Raw genomic sequence first — 18,397 nt, forward strand, 5'->3', positions numbered from 1 at the left:
CCTCTCAACTAGGGAGAACTCCATCTGTTAATCCATCTGTCTGTCAGTACTATCTCTGCCATCAAATGCACTGCCCTACACTGGTCGACTCTGCTCTGCTCTGTTGAACTATGAAGAAGAAGAAATGATCGAGAATGTATCATACCATCCTCTACTGACCTGAAGTCAGTCCCAGATAAAAGAGAGTGTCTAATAGCACCCTTACTGACCCGAAGTCAGTTCCAAAAGAGAGTGAGTTATATCACTCTTACTGATCCGAAATCATTTCCAAATAAAGAGAGTGTCTCATACCACTCTTATTGACCCGAAGTCAGTTCCAAAAGAGAGTGAGTTATATCACTCTTACTGACCCGAAGTCAGTTCCAATTGATCCCAGATCAATGTCATCCTAGCATAGGGAGTATAGTAGATACACGATGCGTCCATCGGTACTACTCATTGGCTAGATGAGAGGTACTTCCCATGAGTCCGAGACTACATGGGTAGGATGTCTTGGCAGGAGAAGGATGAACCATTCATCCTGCCTACATGTCGCCACGGGGTATCACAGGGGAAGGCTAAACCATTCACCTTGTACACAGCGCACCACTAGAGGAGGGTGAGTCACCCTATGGTCGCTTGTCGCTCCAAGAAGTACCCCAAGCGCCTCGAAGCTCAATGTATGCATCATACAAGACCCTCATAAGAGGGTCTCTCAACGACTCCTAGTTGTTCTTGGAAAGTCAAGAATTTGACCTTTCCCAGGGGCTTCGTTAGAATGTCGGCGACCTGCTCATCTGTCCCAATATGATGGAGCCTTATTGCTCCTCGTTGTACCATATCCCGGAAGTGGTACCTGGTATCGATATGTTTGGAGCGATCATGAAATACGGGATTCTCTGATAAACGAATCCCACTCTAGTTGTTGCATAGGATCACAATAGTATCCAGCATATGTCCAAACAGCTCACTGAAGAGCTTCCTCAACCAGACAGCCTCACAGGAGGCCATACTCGCAGCAATGTACTCTGCCTCAGCGGTGCTCAAAGCCACCGACTTCTGCTTCCTGCTCATCCAGGAGATCGAGGCAGAACCCAAAGAGAAACAACACCCAAAAGTGCTCTTTCAGTCCACCACACTGTCTGCCCAATCAGCATTAGAATATCCATGTAGCCTCACATCTCCGACAGTGATTGTGCCTCGAAGATATCTCAGAAGATTCTTGGCACCAATCCAATGTGAGTGATGAGGCTCAACCATATATTGGCTCAATGTGTTGACTGCAAAACATATATCCAGACGGGATTTCACCAAGAACGTCAATGCTCCTATGAGTTGACGATAATCGGAAGCATTTCCCAAAACAGGTTAGATAGCACTACTGCATAACTTCTTGAAGTTAAGCTCCATCGAGGTAGTCACGGGCTTGCAGTCCACCATACCAAGTCTCTCCAATATCTTCACCACGTATTTTCCTTGAGATAGGAAAATTTCCCCTGGCTTGCCAGACTTCCAGCCCTAGGAAATAGTGCATCAGTCCTAGGTCCTTCATCTCAAATTCGGAAGCCAACTCCCTCTTACATTTTTGAATGAAAGGGTTTGCACCTATCAGAAAGAGGTCGTCAACATACAGCACCAGTATGAGAGGCTTATCATCCTCAACCTTAAAGTAAAGGTTTGGATCAGCTTCACTCCTAGTGAATCCCAACTTCATCAAGTAGCTATCGATCCTCTCATACCAAGCTTGGGGTGCTTGCTTCAGCCCATAGAGGGCTTTCTTCAACCTGCATACGTGAGATTCCCGATTATGAATCTCAAACCCCTCGAGTTGTTCCACATAGACTTCCTCTTTAATCGAACCATGCAAGAACGCGATCTTGACATCCATCTGATGTAGGTTCCATCCTTGTGAAGCAGCAAGGGCTATGATCGAGCGGATGGTGGTGTAACGAGCAACAAGTGCAAATATCTTGTCATAATATACACCTTCCTTTTGAGAGAAGCCTCGAGCAACAAAGCGAGCCTTATATTTTTTAGCACTCCCATCAGCTCCATGCTTTATTTTGTAAAGCCATTTCGAGGTGACAACTGTTTTGTCCTGGGGTCTGGGGACCACATCCCAGACATCATTCTTCATGATGGACTCGTATTCCTCATTCATAGCATCCTTCCATACTTGATGCTTCACGGCTTCTTCGAACAATGAAGGCTCATTTTGAATGATGGTGCTCATAATGGTCAAGTATCCCTGATACCTGGTCGGCTTCTTACTTTCACGGAAAGTCCCTCTAGGTGCAATATGTCCTTCGACATCATCAAGTGTCCCCCTAAACCATGAGGGCCTCTTCCTAGAAGAGCAAGGCTCTTGCGAAGGGGGATCAATATGATCCATAGGTTCTTCCACATCGAGCATCGTCTCATCTTCCTTTTCATCCGGCTTCACGGTGTCAGCGTTTTTTAGTTTTCCTTAGAATAGGAAGATTGTCAACCTTGCTAAGAGCCATATCTTCGTCAAAGGTGACATCATGACTAATCTCAACTTCCCTTTGACCAGCCACATAGATTCTATAGCCCTTATAATTTTCACTATAGCCCACGAAGATTCCCTTCTTTCCAAATGCACCCAGTTTGCTCCTTTTCTATTTCAGCACATGAAAACATACAGGGCTTCCAAAAATTCTAAAATGAGAGACATCAGGTTTCTTACTAGTGAACATCTCTTCGGGAGTCTTGGAATCCAATGCTTGATGAGGACATCGGTTTTGAACATATACGGCGGTATTCGCAGCTTCGTCCCATAGAAACTTCGGAAGCCTTTGATCATGGAGCATGACACGAACAGCTTCCACAATCGTACAATTCTTCCTTTCCGCCACACCATTCTACTCAGGAGCGTATGGTGTTGTGGTCTCCCTCATAATGCCAACCTCTTTGCAAAAGTCATGGAACTCATTGGATTCATACTCGGTCCCATTATCAGTCCTTAAGATCTTGATCCTCTTCTCGGTTTGATTCTCGATCAAGGCTTTGAAGTGACGAAACCAAGAGAACACTTCATCCTTCTTTTCCAAGAAGTATATCCAAGTCTTGCGAGAATAGTCATCTGTAAAAATGAGATAATATAAATATCTCCCAAAGAGTTCATGGGCATCATACCAGATATGTCGGAGTGAACCAACTGCAAAATGTCGGAGGTCTTGCTATGGCTTGAGGGGAATGATCCCCTTTAGAGCTTTCCTACAGCACATCCCGGACATACACTTTCATGCTCTATTTTGAACTCGAGCATCCCTGTCACCATTTGTCTCACATCGGTTAGAGCCTTATAATGAAGGTGGGCAAACCTCCGGTGCCATAGTTCAAACTGGAGAGATGTATCGCAAGACATGACTCCCAACAGACTTCCTCCAACTTGATATAAAGAGTCAACTCGAAACCCAAGAGTGAAAGCATCTTTAAAATTCTTTTTCCACACACGTACCTTGCCATCAATGAAGGCCACCTTGTAGCCTTTGTCTTCCATTGTCGAAATGGACACTAGGTTCTTCTTGAGATCATGTACATATAGGACTTCTTGCAAATGAATTGTGTTACCCTAATTTAATTGAAGAGTAACATTCCCTACACCCTTTACAGGATAGGTGGAATTGTCTCCAAGAATAATCTCCAAGTTTGTCTCCTTCTCTATCAAATTAGAGAGAGCTTCCTTGTAACCAATGAAGTGCCTTGAGGCACCACTATCAATAAGCCAATTGCCCAACGAGTCCGAAGGAGAGGTAGTGGAGAGGGCCGATATCAATTAATATTCATCTTGCTTATTGTGAACAACATTTGATTCATAACTGGAGTTCCTTGCTTTCCTGGAGGGTTGACCACTTCCTTGATTTTCGGCATTCCTCTTTCCTTTGCCATTGAACCTGCCATTCCTTTGATTGTGGTTGGAGTTGCCCCGAGAGTGATTTTAATCATCGTCATGAGATGTGTCCTTCCTATTTGGACACTCCCTTGCATAGTGGCCAAATTTATTGCAAGCGAAGCAACTTCCTTTTCTTCCACCCTTTGATCTGGCCTTTCCTTTGAATTTAGACCCAAAATTATTTCTCCTTTTAGCTTGAGAGGAGAAAGAAGTGGGGTTGCCTTTGCTTGAAGGCATTTCTTGCTCCACCATCCTTGTCTCTTCTTGAATGCATCTTGCCATCAATTCCTCAAATCTCAGAATTCAATCGTTGTTGAGAAAAGTGGTTCTAAATACATACCATTCGGATGGGAGCCCTCCAAAAGTAGTGATACTTTTCCCTGTCAGCAATGACTTCTCCAATCGATAGGAGATCATTCTTGATCTCAGTGATCCTTAAAAAATACGATTGAATATCCTCGTCCTCACCCTTCTTAATATCCTTCAGCTTATTTTTGAGGAACAAAACTTGATTTGCATCACTAACTTTAAACAAGCTTACCAGTGTATCATAGATCTCCTTGGAGGTGTTCAACTCGAAAACGTAGGCCACCAAACGCTTGTCAATAGTGTCCCGGATGATCTTCTTTGCTTTGACTTCACCCTTAGTGTACTTGTTCCTTGTAGTAGTCGGTGCATTTGATGGAGGCTCCGTAATTCTACCTCTCACATAATCCAACACTTCCTGCTCTTCCAATGTCAGATCAAGGGACATCTTCCATCCATGATAGTCAGACTTCTCACGAAGCTTGTCTTCGGTGGGGAAGTGTGATGAGGAACCCATGAAGCCTTTTGACTTTTTCCAACGGTCTTCGGTGATAGCTCTTGCTCTTGCTTGGGCTTTGTCTTCACCTCGGCTCTGATACCATGTTAAATTATGGTATGTTCTCTGCTTAGAGCAATTTACTTCAATTCTTTTTATTAGCCCAATGTCAATTCTCAGTATAGCAATCACATTAACATATAAGTAAAATGTTGATAGAACATATTTAAAATCGACAGAAGACAAGCCAAGACAAGAGACACAAGATGTGGCGGCTAGCCAGGGACAAACCCCAATGCAGGGAAACCATTTGATCAATTCTTCTATATTTTTCAATAATTAAGCACACAGAGAGAGATAGTACAATATCACAAATCTGCGATTTATAACAGCAACAGCATAAATCAAATCAACAAGGTCAAAGCTGGTCAAACAGCTCACCAATGACCTTAAGATATGCTAGGAGAACTCGGCCTCCAACAGCAAGTATTTGCAGCAATGAAAGCTACAGCAACCTGCAGCCAGACCTAACCAGTCAACGCTGTCCTAAATCAGCCCTCCAAAAGTCAACACAGCACTTCGTCTAGCCTAGGAGAAGTTGCCCATGTAAAGCCACAGTCAAAGAGGGTAAGATGCTGGTCAAAGCAGCCCTAAATCACCCCAAACAGATGGTTGTACCCTCCTGCGTCCTCGCTGCCCTAATCTGCGTCCTCACAATGATGCCCTAGAGATCTGCGTCCTTCTTCAAAGCTGCCCAAGAGATCTGCGTCCTCCTTCCTTGTGTATACCCAAGAGACAAGGAAGAGATGAGAGGATGAGAGTGAGTGAAATGAGACACAATGTCTCCTCCTTTTATATGCAACGTTGAGGTTAGTTGGGGGTGTGCAACACAACTTAACTTGCTGGCCGACCTTGACAAATTGTCAAGAAATACAAATAAATTCATATCTCCATGAATACATGTCGGAATCGGATGATCGTTAGATCAATCCTACACCTCTCGACGAGAGGAATCCAAAAAAAATATCAACTGCCGTAAATAAGATGACCCACATGGAGTTTGTCCCTAGTTGCCAATTTTAACATTGATCTATCCTTTCCTCTGCTTCGTGAGCTTGTTGCATAATACAACAGAAGTCAAACTGCCCAGAATGCCTTTGGAATTTGGTAGCATTATTGATTCATTTGTCAATAACAAACTCAAGTCACTACCCATTTTCAGAAACATCTAAGATTATGAACATAAATTGAAATAATTTATATATTTGTGCACATGATATAAAGACCTTTTAAAGAGAATTTGACATATATACTGTTAAAATGGAATGAAGAAGTTTAAAGTAATCCTATTATAACTCCAGAAGGCTATAACTCACCCCTTAGATGAGTGAGACATACAATTTTCAAATATTCGTTACAATACTGAGCTTTGTAACCTTTAACTCATCAAAACTGTTGATTTCTGAATATGTCTTTAAATCTTTTCAAGCACAGAACTAAAAGCCTTAAGCAAATGAAGCAATCCCTTAACTTTCTTAAGGCCCGATGGACCAAATTTGGTCTCAGCGGATGTTAACCATCATCACCATCTTCCTCATCATCATTGAAATGAAATGGCCCAAAATTGCAAACAAGATTACTTCATTAGGTTCTTGTTTATCCTAATCTGCACACGTCTTTATTTGCCATCATAATGCCTCTCTAGTTTGGAACTACAGTAAGGTTGGACACTTCAAAATCTAATTTAAGAATATTAGATATATCCAATGAACCACCAGGATGCTTATCCTTTAGATCTTAGGAAAAACATTTCATAAATATTTTCCTCTAAACAAACGTGTGGTCTATCTAAATTTTGGTGCAAATTTGCACCATTTTTTTTACATTTTTAAAATTATTAAATTGAGGCCTTGTATTAACTCAACTAAGGAAATGTAATTTGTAAATCTGGAAGGTAACCTTTTAATTGTTTTCAAGTATCTCTCACAACCGTTTGCCGCTATTACAAGACCTGTTACACTATTTAGTTTAGTAAAGCTACCAGAGTGCAAATAAATAAATGACACATCAACTTGCTCCTCATAAAATGCAAGAGTGTCTTACAAATACAGCATGAGCAAACCAAATACAAAAAAAAGACGGGTTTCTTAGAAAACGGTGCAAGATAACTCACCAAAACATGATTGAGACAAAGAGGTGTCAAGCCTCCTCTAACAAACCATTTATTTTTAACCTGCTCAAATCAAAGAGAAGCAATAGTTGGTAGTTGATATGTATCCTCCCACATGGAAACAGTATTTTTAGAATTTTTTATTCAGAAGCAAATGTAAATCAAAACAGAATGAATCAACCTCTTTAACCCACAAAAGCAAAGGTATGCATCCCACCGCACACTGTTTTAAGTTTCTACTTCGTTAGATACTAATATAGTAATATATATTCCAAACATAGAGATGTTTCAATACTACATATCGAACAGATGCCTTCAAAAATGAATTTTTTAAAGAAATGTTCCTCCAACCTAACTACTTGTATAGGCACATGGCTTTGTCCTCTTTCCTAAAATAAAAGGCATTAACTTTTTGTGTTTATTGCTTAAAATCTATAAGAAAAAATGTTGTACATAGGCACTTGGTACTGAATGGATAGTATTTATCTAGAAGTTAAAATGAGTAACAAAAATGCAATGTATGAATTATTAAAATCAACAATGTAATTGATTAAACCATAAACACTAGAGGTGAAGAAAAGAAAAAGATCTTCATTTTCACAATTTCTTCTTTAGAAGAATGAACGTTCATGTTATCAAACATTTAAAGTAAACTTCAAATGTTAGGCACACCAACGAATATATGTAATAAATGCAGCAAAGGAAGCACCACAAAGGGTGGTGATGAAATCCTAGCCCTATTTGGTCAGTCAAATAAAGTAGAGGTGAAGGTCCTAACAAGGGAAAGAGAGAGTGAGGAGTCAACATCACAGCCAAAAAGGAAGGACTTGAGTAGAATCAAGTGCTTTGTTTGTCATAAACACAATCATTATGCATCATGGTCTCCAAATAAGAAGAAGGCGAAAGGGAAGCAAGTATCAACCTCAGCAGAGACTTAGATGAACAAGTCTACTGCCAAGTTCAAGAAGGATTTCTCGATGGCATCTTGCCTTTCTACAAACACCATTCCTAGATATGTGTGTTACGTGGAAAATGGCGCATCTCATCAAATGACATCAGCCTAATAGTGATTTTCTAGTCTAACAAAACAAGGCTCGAGAATACAAGTTGAGCTTGGCGATTATGCCAAGTATCTAGTGTAGGATTTGGTACTATTCCTTTCTAGCTTGAGTCAAGTAACTCCTTATATTTTGACGACGTCATGTGTAAGAGAAAAATTCCCGTATGCAGAATACTTGTATGTGAATAAGTGTGTAAAAGTAATTTTTATTATTGAGAAAGAATGAATGATGTTTACATTGCCTTCATGAAAGTTGCTTGTATAGGCATTGACTGGCCACGAAGGTGAATGGTCATGTCATTTGACCCGTTAACCCTTCATAACTAATAATTGTTGTTAAATAATTAATTAATTAGTTAATTATTTTATTATTTTCATTTAATTAATATTTTATGGATTATTTTATTCATAACATTGCCACCCTCTCAGAGATGCTTTGTCCTCAAAGCATAATAAGTAGGGTTTTCGCTAGTTGAACACGTTCTGGGTTGACATTCTATTTAATTTTATGAGTTTGACTTTGTTTGTGATTCATGTGTTGGTGAAGTTCTTACATGTATTTGCATCATCTTTGAGGCTAGCAAACCCCATATAATTTATAGTGTTGGTCTTGCCAATCAAACCCCATGAATTGTTCTTCAAGGTTTGTAGTATAGCTTCCTAACTTCGTTAACCATTCTGCATCTAGCACTATATCCATTCTGCATCTAGCACTATATCCATTTCTTTGAGCGATAGGACATAGAGTTCTGTCTGTAGTTGAAGTTCTTGTATTTGGATTGAAACCTTATGACATTCTCGTATTTCCTCAAACTTTTGCCAAGTAGCAACAGTCATGGTCAGGTCCTTGATTGGGCACAAACAAAGATTAAGTTGTTTAGCAAGATCAATGTTTATACAATTATGTGTACAGCGAGAAACTACAAGTATATTGACATTTTTGTCTCTTATGATCACCTTAAACTTCAAGGTTTTAGGTCGTAATCCCCTCACATCATGTTTTTCGGTGGTGTTGTAAGCTTAGTGTTCTTTCTTCTTGGAGACAAGGTTCTCTTCTTTCGAAGGTGTGGTGGAATGTATTTTGCAGCTGATCATTGTTTTTGGTCTTTTGAAAATTTGCCTTCTTCATCGTAATTTTGTTGGACACATGAGATCCTAGCTAACGATGTTTTTTGTGATGTTTCCTTAGCATCTGAATCTGCATTGTGTGTTATAGTGATATCTTCATCAAGATTTTGTACTTCTACTTGCCTTCCACCTACTATTTTATAGTAGTGTAAGGATATGTCTTCACATTTATGTCTTGGTGTCTAGTCTTTCCCACACTTACGATAGTTGTTTTTCTTCTTTATCCTTTTCTCTGACTCGTTACTTGAAGTGTTTGAATCCTCAAATAATGACTTATTCAGGCATCTGTGTCTTGACGACCATTTGTCTCCACAATATCTACATTTCTTTATCTCTTTCTTACCTGAGTATTGTTATTGGTTTTCATCTTCCTTGGTGACGATGGCCTCTTGGACTTGTTTTTTGTTCAATAAGCCTTGTTGTGGGTCTAGCCTCTTGAATAATGTTGGGCTTGCATAATTTCAATTTAGCACAAATATAGTCCTTCAGTCCACAAATATACATTTTAAGTAATTGTTCTTTTGTGAATCCTTGTTTCCGTGTAGCCAATACTTCCCATTTGTGGGTATAGTCGCTTACAGTCCCCTTTTGTTTGAGGTGTACAAATTTGTTGTAGACGCCATCTTCTTCTTCATCATAGAATCTTTTTAGAGCGACATCCATGAAAATTTTCCAATAAAAAGAACAGCCATCACATGTGTCAGACCACCATAGGAACCAATCAAATGTTTTCATGATTTTCTCATGTTCACCTAATGGTGGGTTTGATTCAAAGATGTCTTCCATTTTATTGAGCCAAGAAACAACTCCCTTATGGTCTTTACCATCGTACTTAGGTAGTTCCTTTTTAATTCGTTGACAGTCCTTCCCTGGAATTTTTGTCTAGTATTGGCTCCCTAAGAAGTGTATTTGCGGAATCTCATGATTTGGGGGGTCTTCACTATTTTGAGATTTAAGACTTTGTATTAGCTCTTGAGCGTTTAAGGGATTTAAAAAAAATGAATTCACCCTTCCTACTAACTAGTCCATTTTTTTCTTCTTGTTCCTTAAGCCTAAGAGTTGCTTCATGTTTGTCTTCCTCTCTCAATTTTAAGAAGGCTTGCCAACAATAATCAAAATCTCTGTTTTCTTGGCTCTGCATTCCTTGTAACATTTTTTCAATATTGTTTATTTTACTAATATCTATCACTAATTGCTTATGAGTTTCAATTATCTTCTTTTGTCCTTCTCCTAACTCTATTTTCTTCCTTTGAATGTTGTTGAGACAATGACGTACACTATTGAGTTCTTCTCAATATTTATTTATGCCAGCTTCATCATTATTCCCTATCCTAGATCTGTTTTTTTCTTGGAAAAGCCCACCTTTTTTTACTTCTCTTTTTTTCAATAATTAATTATAAATATATATATATATATATATATATATATATATATATATATATATATATAGAGAGAGAGAGAGAGAGAGATTTATTATATTATATCATTATATTAATTATAGCTATAAATATAAATTATAACTTAACCATATTAGAGGAATTTATTTATAAGTCAACTATACTATTTATAAAACAAAGGTGAATATCGACAATTAAGGATATGGTTATGGGACGAATCGTGACAACAATGGAAACGAGGCATCGATCGGCTAGAATACAGGTTGTTGGTGGATGATGTGTGGTAGCGAGGGACAAGGGAACACAACGCAGCGAGGAACAAAGGAACACGACGTAGATACCATTGTTGCCCTGTTGCAGGACCGCGGATTGAGTTGGGTTGTGGGGGAACAAAAACACCAGTTGTGGTGGAATTGACCTACGACTAGGGATAGTGTTTAGTTAGCGGAGGAACAGGCGATTGGAACAATGACGTGAAGATAGCAAAGATGAGCGACGACAGAGGACTAGAATTGGTGTGGGCAATTTGTGCTGCAGCAATTTGACCAACGAAACAAAGTTGTACATAGAAATGACAGTTGTGTGGATATGAGAAAGAATGGTGGTGTTGAAGGAAGAGCGGGATAGCAAAGCAGTAGTATGAATAGTGCAGTAGAATGAGCGGTTTGTGCAACCAGGTGAGAGGATCGAGTGCTCTAATACTATTGTAAAAGAAAAACTCTAGTATGCAGAATACTTGTATGTGAATAAGTGTATATAATTTATTATTGAGAATGAATGAATGATGTTTACATTGCCTTCATGACGGTTGCCTATATAGGCATTGACTGGCCACAAAGGTGAATGGTCATGGCATTTGACCCTTTAACCCTTCCTAACTAGTAATTGTTGTTGAATAATTTATTTATTTATTTATTATTATTATTTTGATATTTTTATTATTTATTTAATTAATGTTTTATGGATTATTTTATTCATAACATCTTGTTTGCTCTAGGTCTTAGAACGAACTCCCTTTTAGTTCCAATTATGGAGGATGAGGGCTACGAAGTTGAGTTCATAAACCAGAAAGTCCTCTTTAGGCCAAATGAATGTAACCCAAATACAACTCAAGTAATAGGGGTAATCTTTACCAATTGTAGAGTGAACTTGTTCAAGCCCTAGTTCATGACAACAACAACTTCTATGAGTTATGGCACAATAGAATAGGGCACCTGCATCACAAGACATTGCCTATTCTGAGGGAGGTAGTCAAAGGTTTTCTAGAGTTTAGTCTTGAACAACATGGAGTATGAAGAGGGTGCACGCTTGGCAAGCACATCAAGCCTACCTTGCCAAGCAAAAAGCATAGGTACAAGGAGATTCTAGACCTAGTGCATTTAGTTATTTGTGAACCTATGTCAGGAGCACCAATTTCAAGATGCATGTACTATGTTTTCTTCATTGATGGCTTCTCTAGCAAAACTTGGATCTACTTCCTAAAGATCAAGGATGAGGTCTTTATCATGTTTCAGAAGTTAAAAGCTAGACAAGGAAGATGATCAAAGTCTTGAGATCAAACAATAGGTGTGAGTATACCCCCAAGGAATTCAAGGGTTTCTGCAAGAAGACAAGGATCAAGAGGGAGCCAACTATTTTGTACAACACTGCAAAATGGGGTTCCAAAATAGAAGAATCAATCCATCATAAGGGTTGTTAAGACCATGATTCATGAGCAAGTGTTGAAAAATGTAGTGAAGGAAGGTCTTCTGGCTTGTGCCTTGGCTAGTAAAGACTCCAAATAGACTTTCTCTAACATGAATGCAAATTCATAAGTTAGACTTTTGTTGTGATGAGTTGATTTCAATTTCATTGGAATGGTCATCAATAGATTGCATGCGTAGTGTTGGAGCTTTAGTTCGTTGGAGTCTTCTTCAGTTAGACTACAAGATGAGGTGGCAGAGACAAGTCCAGTTAGGACGAGTTAAGACTGCAGAGACAAGTTCAGTTAGGACGAGTTAAGACTTCAGAGACAAGTGAAGAGAGGACGAGTTAAGTCCTCAATTAATTTGGTTAAAACTAGAGGAAATCAAGGAGCAACTCAAGCTAGTTAAATTAGAGCTAGTCCAAGTGTAACTGAGACTTGCTCCAGTTAACAGGCAAAAGGAACTCATTGCACTTGTGTGAAAAGCCATTCGAACTTGACCTCCTTGCATATGCATCGAGAGTCTAATAAGGCAAGAGAAGGGCGAAGGCACAAAGATTGATGACTCATTGTTGATGGTATAGCACAATGGTTAAGGAGCTAACATAAGGAATTCGAGGAGCAAGCCAAGACTAGTTTCAGCAGGAAACAATTGTGTGACCAGGCCGAGAGCAATCACAGGTTAAGAAAAATTGGTGGAGCTGAGATTAGTGAGAAGAAAGTCGAGAGCTTTCTAAGATGCATTATTTGCTAGCTACAGTAGCAGCAAATTGAATTGTAAAAGATTTATTTGCTCAAAGAATAATCAATAAGAAGACCACAACAAAGAAAGCAGGTTTTCCCATTTGGGTTTCCTAGGTAAAACACTGGGATCAAAATTGTGTGTGTGCATGTGTTTTTATCTCAACTATTTTCTGTTGCATGTTGAATGTTAAGAAACTTTGTATCTTAGTGAAAGTTAAACTTGGTTTCAATTTTTAGTTGCCTTGATTTTTCAATAAATTCATCTTAGTTGTAGAGTTTCAATAAAATTAACATGGTATCAAAGCCATGTACTGTGTAAAAACCAAGCATAAGGATTGCTCAGTAAGTGAAGAGCGCAGATCAATCAGTAAGCTTGCGCTAGAGTTGGAAGAGCAATATTTTGGGATAGCAATATGTCGTTCCAAGGACTAAGAGCAAATCACTGTTTAGAGGGAGCCTCTAACTTGTATTGATGGAGGGAGCAGATTTTAGTAGTATTAGAAGATAAAGGGGTGCTAGATTTTGCGAAGATCCCACAAACTATGACTGCAAATCCCCAACAGTTGGTCCAACATAACAAGAATGACACCAAGGCTAGGAGGATCATTCTTGAGGGGGGTAAAAGACCACATTATCCCTCATCTCTATGGGAAGACAACAACAAACGCGATGTGGACAGTCATCTTGGATTTGTATCGAGGATCCAGTCATGCCAACAAACTTGCCCTGAAGGACAAGCTAAGAAATATTCAAATGAGCAAAGGAGAGACCATCATTACGTACCTTTCCAAGTTCATTCATGTTCGGGATGAGCTAACTGGAGTGGGTGAGACTATAGCAGAAAAAGACCTTGAGATTCTCGCACTACTGGAACTTCATAGGTCTTGGAAGAATTTCCAGGATGCAGTGAGTAGCAGAGAAAATCTTCTCAACTGGGAAAGGTTGTGGGGAGACTACGTCCAATAAGAAATTCGGAGGGGGACAAGAGCTAGAGGTTCAACAAAGACAGAGGACAAGAAGAACTTTTGTTAAAATTGGCAACTAGGGCCAAACTTCATGTGGGTCATCTTATTCATGGCTAATAATATTTTTATTAGATTCCTCTCGTCGAGAGGTGTAGGATTGATCTAAAGATCATCCGATTCCGATAAGTATTTATGGAGATATGAATTTATTTTGATTATGGAATTATTATCAAGCCGACCTACAACTCATGTAGGCTCAAAAGCCCAACAGTTGGATCTATTCAAACATCATCAGTTGTGTATAAATAAAAGAGGACTTTTCCTCATTTGCACTCACTCATCTCATCACATCTCTCTCTCTCTCCTGCGCAAAAAAGAGGGCCTTCTCTACAACGCAGAAAAGAGTCTCTCTCTCACACGTGGAAGGAAGATGCAACTACAGATCCAAAGTTTGACCAGCGTGGACCATCAAACCTCCTCTTCTGAACTGCATTGTAGGTTCATCTGAACCTCCTCTGAAGGCTGCAACTTTTGGTGGTGGAATCAAGTCGATCCGACGATCGATTTGCGAGATATCAACTGCCCTAGTTTGAAGGAAGCTACTGAAACTGAAGCTGCAACTGCAGATCCAAAGTTTGACCAACATGGACCATCAAACCTCCTCTTCTGAACTGTGTTGTAGGTTCATCTGAACCTCCTCTGAAGGCTGCAACTTTTGGTGGTGGAATCAAGCCAATCCGACGACTGCCCTACTTTTGATGATGAAGCTACTAATGTTGATGTTGTTATCTAGGGTTTGCTACCACTGATATAAATCAGATTTATTGTACTATTTCTCTCTGCTAAATTATTGAAGATAAAAGAAGATTTGATCAAAGGGTTTCCCCACACATTGTGGGGTTTGTCCCTGGCTAGCCGCCACATCTTGTGTCTCCTATCTTGGCTTGTTTTCTGTCGATCGTTTAATGTTCTATCTGCACTTTACTTTATGTACATGTGATTGCTAATCTGTGGAATATAATAAGAAAAATAAGTAAATTGTTATAATCATAGAACATACCATAACTTAACATGGTATCAGAGCTGAGATGAAGACAAAGCCCAAGCAAGAACAAGAGCAATCACCGAAGAGAAGATAGGCAAGGCTATCCTAGAAGAACAAGGAGTGTTGGACCATGTGAGAGGCAATATTGTTGAGCCTCCATCAAATGCATCTGTTGCTGCCAGGTACAAATGGAAAACCGAAGAAGTCAAAACAAAGAAGATCATCCGAGTCTCCATCGACAAGCACTTGGTGGCCTACATCTCTGACCTGAACACCTCCAAGGAAATCTATGATAGACTGGTGAGTTTATTTAAAGTTAATGATGCAAATCAAGTTTTGTTTCTTAGAAATAAGCTGAGGGAAATAAAGAAGGGTAAAGATGAGAGTATGCAAGCATACTTCTTAAGAATCACCGAGATCAAGAACGATCTCCTATCTATTGGGGAGACTATTACTGATAGGGAAATGGCACTCACGACTCTTGGAGGATTACCATCCGAATGGTACGTGTTCAGGACTACTCTTCTGAACAATCATGTAATTCCTGGTTTCAAGGAATTAATGGCTAGATGCATTCTAGAAGAAACAAGGGTAGAAGAGCAAGAAATGCCCTTGCCTAAAGGTCCTCCTGCTGCCTTTTCTTCTCATGCTAAGAAAAGAAATAATTCTAAGTCGAAATCGAAAAGAAAGGCTGGACCTAAGGGTGGAAGAAAAGGACGATGTTACATTTGCAATAAAGCAGGTCACTATGCAAGGGAATGCCCAGATAGAAAGGACTCTCACCGTGACGATGATCAAAATTCCTCTCATGGTAATCGAAGGGATGGTAAATTCAATAGCAAAGGTAAAAGGAATGCTCGAAATCAAGGAAGAGGACAACCATTCAAGAAGGCTAGAAATTCCAGGATGTATTAAATGCACCTAACCTCCGAAAGAACCCGGTGTCCATCTTGGCAATGGAAGACAAAGGCTACAAGGTAACCTTCAGCGATGGCAAGGTACGTGTATCGAAAAATAATGTTAAAGATGCCTTTACTCTTGGGTTTCGTGTTGATTCATTATATCAGGTCGATGAAAGTCAGGTAGGTGTCATGTCTTATGACACATCTCTTCAGTCCGAACTTTGGCATTGGAGGTTTGCCCACCTTCATTACAAAGATCTACCCGATGTAAGACATATGGTAACAGGGATGCCCGAATTCCGAGTAGAAAAAGAAGGTGTATGTTCGGGATGTGCCGAAGGAAAGCTCAAAAGGGGACCATTCCCCTCAAGCCTAAGCAAGACCTTCAATATATTACAGTTGGTTCACTCAAGCATACATGAGGTTGGCATTAAGAGGAAGACTACTACACCACATACTCCAGAGCATAATGGTGTGGCACCGTACGATTGCGGAAGCTATCTCTATGGGTAGATGATGTCACAATACCTGATGTGGAAGAACCAATGGATCCTATTTATCCACCTGAGCCTTCCTCTTCCAGGAAGAGGCCTTCATGGCTTAGGGGGATACTTGATGATGCTGAAAAACATGTTGCACCCCGAGGAACCTTCCGTGAAAGTAAGAAACCCAACAGGTATCAGGGATACCTGACCAGTATGAGCACAATCATACAAAATGAGCCTTCATCATTCTTAGATGCCGTCAAGCATCAAGTATGGAAGGATGCTATGACCATTATGGAGAATGATGTCTGGGAAGTAGTTCCCAGACCCCAGTGCAAGACAATTGTTACTTCAAAATGGCTTTACAAGATAAAGCTGCAACATATGGAAGTACGGAATAGTATAAGGCTCGTTTTGTTGCTCGTGTTTTCTCCCAGAAGGAAGGTATAGACTATGATATGATATTTGCACCTGTTGCCAGATATACGACCATCCACTTGATCATAGCCCTTGTGGCTTCACAAGGGTGGAACCTACATCAAATGGATGTCAAGACCGCGTTCTTGCACGGTTCAATCAAAGAAGAGGTCTATGTGGAGCAACACGAAGGATTTGAGATTTATGATAGAAAATCTCATGTATGCAGGTTGAAGAAGGCTCTCTATGGGTTGAAGCAAGCACCTTGAGCATGGTATGAGAGGATCGATAGCTACTTGATGAAGCTGGGATTCACTAGGAGTGAAGTCGATCCTAACCTTTACTTTAAGGTTGAAGATGACAAGCCTCTCATACTAGTGTTGTATGTGGATGACCTCTTTCTAACAGGTGCATACCCTCTCATTCACAAATGTAAGAGGGAGTTGGCTTCTAAATTTGAAATGAAGAACCAAGGACTTGAAGTGTGGCAGAAACCAAGGGAAATTTTCCTATCTCAAGGAAAATATGTGGTGAAGATTCTGAAAATATTTGGTATGGTGGACTGCAAGCCTGTGACTACCTCGAGGATCTTAACTTTCAGAAGTTATATGGTAGTGATGTCGGACCAGATAGAGAAATGCATCTGAGTTTCAAAAACTCATTCGCGTTGATGTTCTTGGTGAACCTCCATCCGAACATATGTTTTGCAATTAGCATTGTGAGCTCATATTTGGTTGAGCCTCACTAGATTGGTGCCAAGAATCTTTTGAGATGTCTTCAGGACACAATCTCTCATGGATTGAGATACACTGCCGGAAATATGAAACTGCATGATTATTCGAATGTTGATTAGGAAGGTAGTGTGGAGGATCACTAGAGCACTTTTTAGTGTTGTTTCTCTTTGGATTCTGCTTCGATTTAATGGATGAGCAGGAAGCCGAAGTCGGTTGCCATAAGCACCGCCGAGACCAGATACATATCTAAGAGTATGATCTCGTATGAAGCTGCCTGGTTGGGGAAGCTCTTCAGTGCGCTGTTTGAACACATACCACTGTTATTCTCTGTAACAACCAGAGGTGGGATTCGATTATTGAGGAATCCTATATTCGTCGATTGCTCTAGCAGATAGACATTATCTGGGATATGGTAAGTCGATGAGTAAGGAGGTTCCATCACATTAGGATGATATACAGGTCGATACACCTTGTCAAAGCCCCGAGGAAAGATCTAATCTGTGATTTTCCCAAACGACTTGGAGTCGTCAAGAAACCCTTGTACAAGGGTCCTGCATGTTGCATACATTGAGTTCTGGGAGCTCTGAGGGCTTGCGGTTCTTCTTGGAGCAACATACAACCACAGGGTGACTCACCCTCCCCTGGTGGTGCGCACTAGAACAAGATGATTTGCTCTCTTGTGGGACAAGATCATAGTTTTAAAAACCGGCCACAAAAACCGGTAACCGGTCTAACCGGCCGGTTAGAGGCCTGGCCGGTCCGAACCGGCCTAAAAACCGGGTTAGATGCCTCATGTGACCGAAATCTGGCCCTAACCGGTCAAAACCGGCCGGTTTAGGGCGGAACCGGCCGGTTTGTAGCAAACCGGCCGGTTCCGTCCTAAACCGGCTGGTTTATGGATAGCCCACCGAATTATGACAAAAAGCACTGTGGTTTTGTGGTTTAGGGGTTTTGGGGGTGAGGGAAAGG

General features: G+C 40.2%; 1 protein-coding gene across 2 annotated transcripts in view; it reads right to left on the reverse strand.

Annotated features, from left to right (window-relative positions):
• Positions 1-18,397, reverse strand: part of LOC149247548 (SNF7 family protein) — a 207,602-nt gene that overhangs the window by 142,617 nt on the left and 46,588 nt on the right. The window contains exon 2 of one of the 2 annotated variants that reach the window (XM_089458247.1): positions 6,871-6,930. The exons of the other annotated variant lie outside the window; for it this stretch is intronic. Within the exon in view, the coding sequence (XP_089314373.1) occupies positions 6,871-6,930 (60 nt within the window). The remainder of the gene's footprint in view (positions 1-6,870; positions 6,931-18,397) is intronic. 2 annotated transcript variants of the gene reach the window in all.

Source organism: Pinus tabuliformis, chromosome 7, assembly GCF_031772625.1.
Source record: "Pinus tabuliformis cultivar Carrire ecotype Pingquan chromosome 7, CPIR1, whole genome shotgun sequence".
Lineage (NCBI taxonomy): Eukaryota > Viridiplantae > Streptophyta > Pinopsida > Pinales > Pinaceae > Pinus > Pinus tabuliformis.